Source organism: Mastacembelus armatus, chromosome 15, assembly GCF_900324485.2.
Source record: "Mastacembelus armatus chromosome 15, fMasArm1.2, whole genome shotgun sequence".
In the NCBI taxonomy this organism is placed as follows: Eukaryota; Metazoa; Chordata; class Actinopteri; order Synbranchiformes; family Mastacembelidae; genus Mastacembelus; species Mastacembelus armatus.
Window position 1 is genome coordinate 1,839,757 of NC_046647.1, and position 12,439 is coordinate 1,852,195.

General features: G+C 40.4%; 1 protein-coding gene across 1 annotated transcript in view; it reads left to right on the top strand.

The window, feature by feature from the left end:
• The window catches only part of prkg2l (protein kinase cGMP-dependent 2, like), a 128,156-nt gene extending 116,223 nt beyond the window's left edge, over nucleotides 1-11,933 (top strand). The window contains exons 18-19 of the mRNA XM_026309539.1: nucleotides 8,109-8,175; nucleotides 11,838-11,933. Coding sequence (XP_026165324.1) covers nucleotides 8,109-8,175; nucleotides 11,838-11,933 — 163 coding nt within the window. The remainder of the gene's footprint in view (nucleotides 1-8,108; nucleotides 8,176-11,837) is intronic.
• The last annotated feature ends 506 nt before the right edge of the window (nucleotides 11,934-12,439 follow it).

Genomic DNA, 12,439 nt, shown 5'->3' on the forward strand with positions numbered 1-12,439 from the left:
TTTGATTACTGCAGTCTTAAAGGCCTGTGGTACGTAACATGATACTAGAGATAAATTTACCAAGTCCAATAAAGATGAGTTGATTAATGGCAGGGTGTCTTTAAGCAGTCTAGTCGGGATGGGGTCTAAGAGACACGTTGATGATTTCGATGAAGCAACTACTGATGTAAATTCAGAGAGATCTATGGGAGAGAAGCAGTCTAAACATAACTGAGGTCCTACAGATGATTCAAGAGCTACTGTAGTAGAAGATTCATTTATTGCAGGTATAGGAAGCATCTGCTGAATTTTATCTCTAATAGTTGTGATTTTATTTGTAAAGAAACTCATAAATTCATCACTGCTGAGAGCTAAGGGAACACTGGGCTCAACAGAGCTGTGACTTTTTGTCAGCCTGGCTACAGTGCTGAAAACAAACCTGGGATTGTTCTTATTTTCCTCGATTAGTGATGAATAGTATGCAGTTCTGGCTTTACGGAGAGCTTTTTTATATGTTAGTAGTTTTCCAGGCTAGAAAAATTTCCTCTAAGTTTGTGGAACGCCACTTCCTTTCCAGCCTTCGTGATGCCTGCTTTAAGGTACGAATATGTAAATTACACCATGGGGCTAGTCTTCTCTGATTCACTAACTTCTTTTTCAGAGGGGCTGCAGAATCAAGCATTTCACGCAGTGAGGTTACAGCGCTGTCAACAACATGATCAATTTGGTAGGGAGTGGGATTGAAGCAACTGCCCTCCACTATGTTTATACTTGGCATAGATGTAAATAAAGATGGAATCATTTTCTTAAATTTATTAAGTGTTGTCGGATAAACATCTGCTGTAGTGGAATTTTCTTCCAAACGCTGCATAATCCATCATTTTAAATTCAAAAGTTATTAAAGAATGATCTGACAAAACAGGATTTGGGGGAAAAATTATTAGATGTTCAATTTCGATGCCATAGGTCAGAACAAGATCAAGGGTGTGATTGAAACAGTGGGTGGGTTTATTAACATTTTGAATGAAACCAATTGAATCTAATATAGAATTAAATGCAATGCTGAGGCTGTTATTTTCAACATCTACATGAATGTTAAAATCTCCCACTATAATGACTTTATCTGATCTAAGCACTAAATCAGACAGGAAGTCAGGGAATTCAGTTAAAAACTCTGAGTAAGGGACAGGTGGACGGTACACAATGACAAGTAGAACTGGTTTTTGTGTTTTCCAGTTTGGATGTGAGAGACTAAGAGTGAGGCTCTCAAATGAGATACAACTAATCTGAGAATTAAAGTTTAATAATAAGTTTGAGTGTAAGATTGCAGCTACTCCTCCACCTCGACCTGTGCTTCGAGGAACATGATAATTTTTATGACTGAGGGGGGTTGATTCATTCAGACTGACATATTCATCCTGCTGTAACCAGGTTTCAGTAAGATAAAGTAGGTCAATTTGGTGATCAGTTATCAAATCATTTACTAACAAAGATTTAGATGAAAGGGACCTAATATTTAATAGTCCACATTTGACAGTTCTGTTTTTCTGTTCAATAAGAGGAGTGGTCTTAATTTTTATTAAGTTTTTATGAATAACTCCTCTTCTGTTAACTTCTGATTTATTTGATCAACCTGACATACATGTTTTTGGACTGTGAGAAGAAACCGGAGTACCCGAAGTAAACCCACATAAGCACGGGGAAAACATGCAAACTCCACACAGAAAGGCCAGGTTGCAAACCCACGACCTTCTTGCTGTGAGGGAACAGTGCTAACCACTCATCCACCATGCTGCCCTCATTATTGAATTAATACCTAAAATAAAATATTGGTTGATAATTTACAGATAATATAGGGTAAATTTACAGTTTTGTATACTATTTTAAAAAAACAAAAAACTGCTGTAAAAATTTATACTCATTTACCGTAAAATTTGGATATATTTTTTTACAGTGTATATAAACCAGTTAGATGTATTAATTGTCTATATTAATCAATGCATTTCAGTATTGTAATCGTATCAGACTATCAGTTTGACTGAGTGTTTTGCCATTCAAGTCAAGATATAGCTAGATAAATGTCATGGTGTGGGTTTTTTAGTTTTTTTATTTTATTTATTTTTTTCTTTTATTTTAGTTTATTTTCGGTATAGCGCCTATGTTTGTTTTAGGTAGCTTTATTTTCGATTATGAAAATCACCTGTGTTCAGTGGTCATTTGTCTTATGTCTATTTATACCCCTTGAGCTCTTTTCTTCCTTGTTGGAGCATTACCTGATGTACAGTGGGTACAGAAAGTATTCAGACCCCTTTAAATTTTTCACTCTTTGTGTCATTGCAGCCATTTGCCAAAATCAAAAAAGTTCATTTTATTTCTCATTAATGTACACTCAGCACCCCATCTTGACAGAAAAAAACAGAAATGTAGAAATTTTTGCAAATTTATTAAAAAAGAAAAACTGAAATATCACATGGTCATAAGTATTCAGACCCTGTGCTCAGGATTGAGTAGAAGCACCCTTTTGAGCTAGTACAGCCATGAGTCTTCTTGGGAATGATGCAACAAGTGTTTCACACCTGGATTTGGGGATCCTCTGCAATTCTTCCTTGCAGATCCTCTCCAGTTCTGTCAGGTTGGATGGTGAACGTTGGTGGACAGCCATTTTCAGGTCTCTCCAGAGATGCTCAATTGGGTTTAGGTCAGGGCTCTGGCTGGGCCAGTCAAGAACGGTCACAGAGTTGTTCCGAAGCCACTCCTTTGTTATTTTAGCTGTGTGCTTAGGGTCATTGTCCTGTTGAAAGGTGAACCTTCGGCCCGGTCTGAGGTCCTGAGCACTCTGGAAGAGGTTTTCTTCCAGGATATCGCTGTACTTGGCCGCATTCATCTTTCCTTCAATTGCAACCAATCATCCTGTCCCTGGAGCTGAAAAACACCCCCACAACATGATGCTCCCACCACCATGTTTCACTGTAGGGATTGTATTGGGCAGGTGATGAGCAGTGCCTGGTTTTCTCCACACATACCGCTTAGAATTAAGGCCAAAAAGTTCAATCTTGGTCTCATCAGACCAGAGAATCTCATTTCTCATAGTCTAGGAGTCCTTCATGTGTTTTTTGGCAAACATCCACCGGGGGAAAGTTGGTGTTCAGTGTCTTGCCCAAGGGCACTTCAATATATTGACTAACAAAGCTATGGATTGAATATCCAGCCATCTGGTTAATGGGTGACCTGCTCTAAAAGAAGGTTGCCCATGAGCCACAGCTTCCCTAAAGTAACCCTTCTGAGTCAGACGGCGCTCAGACCAGTAAAACTGCACTATTGTCAAGTAACTGTGAACCAATCACCAGCAAGGATTGGGCACCTTCCTAAACCAACCAGATCATCCCAAACATGATGAGTGACCAATCCAGATAACAGTCGTGCAACAAAGTTGTTAGAGACATTTAGAAAGACAGGCTTCCTGAGCACAAAGGTCTCTTGGCAACCACAGTTAGGAACTCAACTGCTGTCTCTCAGGTATTAAGAGACAGACACTACACAGACATGCTGCTCACAAGAACAAGCGTGCTCATGATTTCCATGCAGAGGAGGGAGAATTAATATAACGTCCTTGAGAGAACCCAGAAGTTGTGCCCCCTCCTCTGTATTTGTTAACTATTTTTGTCTAAAGCTGGTGCTTACACCTGTCACTGACTCCCATTCAGATTAAAGACTGATATTATTAATCACTTATTAACTGACTGCTCATGATATTTATATTCATAAAGCAAACAACATTTTTGCAACAAAGGCTTGTGATATACTTTGTATTTTAAATTGAAAATCCAGTTGAAGGTTAATTTTTACAGAGCACAATGGGAATCAGTTCAAACTAGGGCTGTGTGTTATGTTGTGCGGTATGAAGGAGAGGCTGGACAACACAGCACAACACACAACTACTCAAGTTCCTCAGTGTGCTCTGTGTAGAGTCTCCCCCTGTTGGTGTTGCTCTCCGGGTAAGCGAATCACTTTTGTCTTGCAAGCGTGTCGTGTTGTGTGTGTTGTATAGTTCGTCTACAGACTAGCAACAGACTAGCTATAGTTTAACACACCTAAAAACTAACGAAACTCTAAACAATTCATTAACTGCTACATTCCGGTACTAGTCAAGTACCTTTCTATTTTGACCGGTATTTATTGCTATTTCCTGACTTAGCCCGCGTTAGCCTACCGGTTATCTTAGCTAGCTAGTTAGCTTAGCTAACATGGCCTCTCCCTCTCTCTTTCTTGCTCGGTAGTTATTCCTCTGCCTCCTTTAGTGATAATGATACCTGTAATAAGTGTAAGGTTCTGTTAGCCTTGGAGGCGAGGATCACTGATTTAGAAGCGCGGCTCCGCCAGCTACCCTAGCCCCGTTAGCTGGTGTGGAGCCACCGAGCTCAGGGTCCCTTAGCGGTCCAAGGGCAGCTCCGGAGCAGCCCGGAGAATTAGCCTGGGTGACGGTCCGACGGAAAGGTACTCCTAAGCAGAAGCCCACGGCTCATCACCTGCCTGTTCACATTTCTAATAGATTTTCCCCGCTCAGCGACACACCCGCTGAGAAACCGACTGATAATTGGCGATTCCATAGTCAGGAACGTGAAAATAGAGACACCAGCGACTATAGTCAAATGTATGCCCGGGGCCAGAGCGGGCGACATCGAATCAAATCTGAAGCTGCTGGCTAAGGCTAATCGTAAATATGGGAAAATTATTATTCACGTCGGCAGCAGTGACACCCGATTACACCAATCGGAGGTCACTAAAATTAATGTTGAGTTGGTGTGTAACTTTGCTAAATTAATGTCGGACTCCGTAGTTTTCTCTGGATCCCTCCCCAATCTGACCAGCGATGACATGTTTAGCCACATGTCGTCGTTCCGTCGCTGGCTGTCTAGGTGGTGTCCAGCAAACGATGTGGGCTTCATAGACAATTGGGCCACTTTCTGGGGAAAACCCGGTCTGGTAGCGAGAGACGGCATCCATCCCACTTTGAATGGTGCAGCTCTCATCTCTAGAAATTTGGCCGAGTTTATTAGCCGACCTAAAACCTGACAATCCAGGGTGGGAACCGGGATGCAGAGACTCAGTCTAAAACGCCTCTCTGCAGTTTCCTTAGAGCCACCGCCCCCCTCAAACCACATAGAGACTGTGTCTGCCCCTCGAACATATAAATCAAATAAATCAGAAGTTAACAGAAGAGGAGTTATTCATAAAAACTTAATAAAAATTAAGACCACTCCTCTTATTGAACAGAAAAACAGAACTGTCAAATGTGGATTAATAAATATCAGGTCTCTTTCATCTAAATCTCTGTTAGTAAATGATTTGATAACTGATCACCAAATTGACCTACTTTATCTTACTGAAACCTGGTTACAGCAGGATGAATATGTCAGTCTGAATGAATCAACCCCCCTCAGTCATAAAAATTATCATGTTCCTCGAAGCACAGGTCGAGGTGGAGGAGTAGCTGCAATCGTCCACTCAAACTTATTATAAAAATTTCATCCTCAGAACAGTTATAACTCATTTGAGAGCCTCACTCTTAGTCTCTCACATCCAAACTGGAAAACACAAAAACCAGTTCTACTTGTCATTGTGTACCGGCCACCTGTCCCTTACTCAGAGTTTTTAACTGAATTCCCAGACTTCCTGTCTGATTTAGTGCTTAGATCATATAAAGTCATTATAGTGGGAGATTTTAACATTCATGTAGATGTTGAAAATAACAGCCTCAGCATTGCATTTAATTCTATATTAGATTCAATTGGTTTCATTCAAAATGTTAATAAACCCACCCACTGTTTCAATCACACCCTTGATCTTGTTCTGACCTATGGCATCGAAATTGAACATCTAATAGTTTTTCCCCCAAATCCTGTTTTGTCAGATCATTCGAACAAAAGTTAGTTATGGAGTTCCACAAGGCTCCGTGCTAGGACCGATTCTGTTCACCCTGTACATGCTTCCTTTAGGATATGTCATTAGGAAGCACTCTATTAATTACCACTGCTATGCAGATGACACTCAATTATATCTATCTATTAAACCTGTTAACACAAACCAGTTAACCAGACTTCAAGCCTGTCTAACTGACATAAAGGCCTGGATGACCAGTAACTTTTTACTTTTAAACTCGGAGAAAACAGAAGTCATTATATTTGGGCCAAAAAATCTCAGAAATAACTTTTCTCAAATTATAGCTACTCTTAGATGGCATAACCCTGGCCTCCAGCACTACTGTAAAAAACCTTGGAGTTATTTTTGACCAGGACATGTCCTCACACATAAAACAAATCTCTAGAACTGCATTCTTTCACCTGCGCAACATTTCCAAAATTAGGAACATCCTGTCTCAAAATGATGCAGAAAAACTAGTCCATGCATTTGTTACTTCAAGGCTGGATTACTGTAACTCATTACTATCTGGATGTCCCAATATCTACATAAAACGCCTCCAATTAATCCAGAATGCCTCAGCCAGAGTCCTGACAGGAACTAGCAAGAGAGATCATATTTCTCCTATATTAGCTTCTCTTCATTGGCTCCCTGTAAAATATAGAATAGAATTTAAAATCCTTCTTCTCACATACAAATCCCTTCATGATCAAGCTCCTTCATACCTTAAAGACCTCATAGTACCATATTATCCCAATAGAGCACTTCACTCTCAGAGTGCAGGTCTACTTGTGGTTCCCAGAGTTTCCAAAAGTAGAATGGGAGGCAGAGCCTTTAGCTCTCAAGCTCCTCTCCTGTGGAACCAGCTCCCAGTCTGGGTTAAGGAGGCAGAGACTCTGTACATTTAAGGCTAGACTTAAAACTTTCCTTTTTGACAAAGCGTATCGTTAGGGCTGGCTTCAGGTAACACTGAACCATCCCTTAGTTATGCTGGTATAGGCCTAGACTGCCCGAGGACCATCGGTGCACTGAGCTCCCCTGCCCTAACCCCCCCCCATCCCTCCCTCCCACCTCATGTATATTTCACCATTGAATGTCACAAACCTTGTGCTCTCTCTCTCCCCTAGTTTGCGCTTTCTCCCTCTCTCTCTGTTCTCTCTGTACCTTCTGCAGGTGTCCCTGGTCCTGGAGCTGTATATCGCTAATGTGCAGTTACTGGTCCCACCAACCTGCAGTGTCTATTTGTTGTTTATTGTTGCTGTTTTTTTCTCTCTCCTCTATCCACTCACCCCAACCGGTCGAGGCAGATGGCCGCCCAAACTGCTGGAGGTTTTTTCTTCCGTTAAAGGGAGTTTTTCCTCTCCACCGACGCCAAGTGCTTGCTCATAAGGGAATTGTTGGGTTTTTAGTTTTAGTTTTTGTAAAGTGCCTTGAGATGATTTGTATTGTGATTTGGCGCTCTACAAATAAAATTGAATTGAAATTGAGTTGAATTGAATTGACTTGAACAACTAGCCATATCATTTACCACAACATTCTAGCCACATTTCCGGTCCTGCAGGGATCTGTATGTAAATGTTCTAAATGTACCTTAAATTCATACTTTTAAAGTTTAAAGTTTTTAATACTCTACTCAACATGGGCATGGACAAACATGGATGCTTTATACAAATGTATGGTTATTATTAGTGAAACCACCCTAAACATACAACATAAAGAATATAGACATGTTTCAAAGATGGTAGATATGTTTTTTAAAGAACTTGTTCATGCCTATTAAACACATGGAAAAAAAGAACACAAGTTCCCATTATTTCTCTTTCTTTGCACTGAGCCAGTTGCTCAAACAGACAAGCCTGTTTACATTTTCAGATGACAGAACAGCTAATTTATGAACAACATGCCCTGACAGTGAAAACAATCTTTCACAAAGTATGGATGTTGCAGGTGTTGCTAAGTATCTGCAGACATCGTTTTGTAAATTAATTTTCTGTTCAGATTTTTTTCTTTCTCCATTTCTGTTTGCTGCTGCTCTTTACTGTCTATGGCTGCATTTTGGATTTCTCCTAATACGGGTTAGGCCACAGGTCAAACAGGAAATGTGCGCTGTTAATAAAATTAGTGCCATAAAAATCAGTTTGAGTTAACGCGTTATTAACTCAATTTTGACAGCCCCAGTTCAAACATGAGTTTTTTACTTGTTTTTGTAGGTGGTACCAGGGCTTCAACTGGGAGGGACTGAGAGGCCACAAGCTGTTGTCTCCATTGAAGAGAGAGGTAAGACCATTTTAGCTTTCTTGTTTCCTAACAGAGGAGAAGTATATTAAGTCCCACAACACATCGATGGAGAAAACATTTTAGTTTAGTAGAATTTAAACTGATAATGTTTATCACAATTGGTTGTTTTTATCTCCTCTAATTAAAAAATTATTTGTGGCAAACTGTCATGACCCTCCTGTGGACTTCCGCTGAGGACTTTTATTCTTCAGTTAGTTCCTGTTTTCTCGTTCTGTAGTCTTCAGTAGCTTTGTGTTCTATTATCCTTGATTAGTTTCACCTGTTCCTTCTTGCCTAAGATCTAACAATCTTAAATAGAAGTGAAAATACTGTAGCAAACATATATACAGTGGGGCAAATAAGTATTTGATACACTGCCGATTTTTCAAGTTTTCCCGCTTACAAAGAATGGAGAGCGTTTCAAGGTCCTGGAGTGGCCTAGCCAGTCTCCAGACCTGAACCCAATAGAAAATCTATGGAAGGAGCTGAAACTCTGTGTTGCCCAGTGACAGCCCCAAAACCTGAAAGATCTGGAGAAGACCTGTATGGAGGAGTGGGCCAAAATCCCCGGTGCAGTGTGTGCAAACCCGGTCAAGAACTAGAGGAAACGTCTGACCTCTGTAATTGTAACAAAGGTTTCTGTACCAATATTAAGTTCTGTTTTTCTATTGTATCAAATACCTATTTCACGCAATAAAATGGAAATTAATTATTTAAAAATCATAACTAGTCAAGTTACCTTTCTATTTTGCCCAGTTCTTCTTGCTATTTCCAGACTTAGCACTCGTTAGTCTACCAGTTAGCTTAGGTAGCTAGAGGCATGACTTCTCCCTCTCTCTCTCTTCCTGCTCGGTGTGCCACATGTTTAGTTATTTCTCTGCCTCCTTTAATGATAATGATACCTGTAATAAGTGTAAGGTTCTCTTAGCCTTGGAGGCAAGGATCACAGCCTTTGATCAAAAGCCAGCTAGCCTAGCCCCGTTAGCAGGTGTGGAGCCACCGAGCTCAGGTTCTGTTAACATTAGTTGTCCAATGACAGCCTCACTCTTAGTCTCTCACATCCAAACTGGAAAACACAAAAACCAGTTCTACTTTGTCATTGTGTACCGTCCACTTGTCCCTTACTCAGAGTTTTTAACTGAACTTTACTGGCCCCACCAACCTGCAGTGTCTATTTGTTGTTTATTGTTGCTGTTCTTTTCTCTCTCCTCTTTCCACTCACCCCAACCGGTCGAGGCAGGTGTCTGCCCAAACTGAACCTGGTTCTGCTGGAGCTTTCTTCTGTTAAAGGGAGGAAAAACTCTCCACTGTCACCAAGTGCTTACTCAAAAGGGATTTGTTGGGTTTATTGTCTTTTGTAAAGTGCTTGAGATGATTAAATTGTGGTTTGGCGCTATACAAAAAAAACTGAATTGAATTGAATAGTGTAGTAAAAAGTCAAAATGTATTCAAAAGTTGTAGAGTGGATAAGAGAGTGACAGACTGTCAAATCAGAGAAAACTGATTAAAATTCCTTGCAGACAGATAGTTTCAGGTCTTACTCAAACATATCTTTACATGTTTCCTTTAGGCAAGTTAATATGAAACAGTAATGTGTCCTACCATAACTATTCAGATGACACTCAGATTTACATATCACTGACAGCACTTGAATATGGACCAGTCGATTCACTGTGTCACTGGATTGAACAGATCACTATGTGGACACAAAACAACTTTCTCCAAATAAACAGTGACAAGACTGAAGAAATTATCTTTGGAACACAGAAACAAAGAGATACTGCCAGCAGTCATCTTGAGTCTCTTTCTCTAAAATCTAAAATTCAGGTTAGAAATCTAGGGGTAATCATGGACTCAGACTTAAATTTTAACAGGCACATTGAATCAATAACATCATCACCATTTTACCATCTCAAAAACATTGCCAGAATCAAAGGGATCATGTCTAAACCAGACTTGGAGAGACTAATCCATGCATTTATCTCTAGCAGGTTAGATTACTGTAACGGCCTGCTCACAGGGTTCTCAAAATGAGCTGTAAGGCAGCTGCAGTACATTCAGAATGCTGCTGCTCAGGTCCTCGCTAAAACCAGGAAGTACAACCACATTACTCCTGTTCTCTGATCTCTGCACTGGCTTCCTGTCGCTCAGAGAATAGACTTTAAAACAGCACTGCTTGTGTATAAGTCTCTTCAAGTCTCTTCAGCACCACAGTACATCTCTGACATGTTGGTGCCATATGAACCATCTCGGACTCTTAGACCATCAGGGACAGGCCTTCTGCTTGAGTCAGTTTTATACAGCTAAAATCTGGAATAGTCTTCCTGATGATGTTAGACAAGCCTCATCTCTGGCAATGTTTAAGTCCAAGCTAAAAACTTTTCTTTTTAGCTCTGCATATGACAACTGACAGTGTTTTCTGCATTGATTTTCCTTTAATTTTATTTGAAGTTAATCTTCTACTATTTACTGTTTCTTATTTTAATTTTTGCCTATGTACTTTTAACTTGTCTTTTATTTCTGTAAAGCACTTTAAATTACTCTGTGTATGAATTGTGCTATATAAATAAACTGGCCTTGCCTTATAGCAATAACAATAGTTATAACAGAACAGGAAGGACAGGTAAGGAGATTCACTTGGTTGAAGCAACCTCCAAAACACTTATTAGGAGACAGTCTTTGTTGTGCAGTTCATCAGAAAGATGTTATGTATCTTTCATAAGGTCAGCAATCTTTGTACTACGGAGTCCTTATTGTATGTTTGTGCAGGCAGACCAGTGGATGAATGTGTATCCACAGTTAATGCTGCTGCTTCTGCTGTTGCCACCATTACACTCTTTTAAGCGATAGAGTGCATACCTGCCATATAATATATTTCACTTGGTGATTCCCATGACATCTATGGGCATTATGTCTAGCAGACGCTCCTGTAGAAGGGGTCATTAACTCCCACCCCAGACAGAGCTTTTTACACATCCCAAGGGAGGCTGGGCACATTGAGTCCAAACGGACTATGTTCCATGAAAAAATTGCATGTGCGAGGAGTTCAGTGAGGCCATGGAGCAGGACTTTCATTCAGTCTCAAGGCAAGGCAAGGCCCATGTTTTGAGATGACCTGGGGAGGATTGCTGCTATATCAGTGTCACTTATGTAACAATTGGATGTAACAAACAAACTGCATGTAACAATTCTGCTGTTGTTTATGCCACTGATAGCAGCATAGTATATCTGTCCTTCACATCTGGCACAGATTCCTTGTCTCTCTGCCTAGTCTCATAGCTCCTATTTTTCATAAAAATACTAAGTTTTTGTACTTGTTTCTCAGTCATAGCACACATTTCATTCTCATTAAAATGTAGACTGGTTGAAGTCTTGAGCTGTGTGTATGGTGATGCTCCATATGCTCCTGGGGTGCCAGCATTCCTCTTTCTAATTCTGTGACGCTTTGGCTTGGCACAAAGTTTATGCCAGGTGACTTCATTTTGATCAATTTCCACTTTTGAAAGTTGTGGGAAGACACTGTATTGTCCAGGTTCAGAGTAGCATTTTGGTCAGCATAGCATTTATTTGGCACTTCTATTGATAGTAGGTTTTGCTTTCTACCAAAGCAAAAATTTCATGATGACAAAACTTTGACTGATGATTCCCTTTGCTTCTTGCAGCTTAAGGGGTCAATGGATCACAGTCATTTTGACATGTTTCCACCTGACACAGAGGAGACGCCTGATGAGTTGTCTGGCTGGGATAAAGACTTCTGAGGACATCGATCATTTAGACTCCTGAAGTTGCTGTAGGTTAGCAAGCTATCTCCTAATGCTTAACTCTTCTTGCACACACAGGAACTTACTTGAAACATATCAGGCACATCACAGCTTTTTTTGAATAATGAGACAGACATACAGTACTGGAGATTGTTTGTCTCTGTGTGTCTCTATGTGGCCCTGTGATGGACTGGTGACCTGTCCAGGGTTTACCCCTGCCTTTCACCCAAAGAGAGCTAGGATAGGCTCCAGCAGATCCCTGTGACGCTGGTTAGGAATAAGCAGGTATAGATGATGGATGGACATACAGTGCTGTGTTTTTAGCATGGTTCCCTTCTGAGTGTAAAAGAGGGCTTTTGTATTTACAACTACTTCCCAAATAGACTACAAGATTTGTATTATAGAAAGTGTAGTTGTAGCTCAGCCCTGATCAGTGTATGCTGTGATTCTTAATCAAACCTTTATCTGCAGGAAATTATTCAACTTTAACACCAGGCTACTCA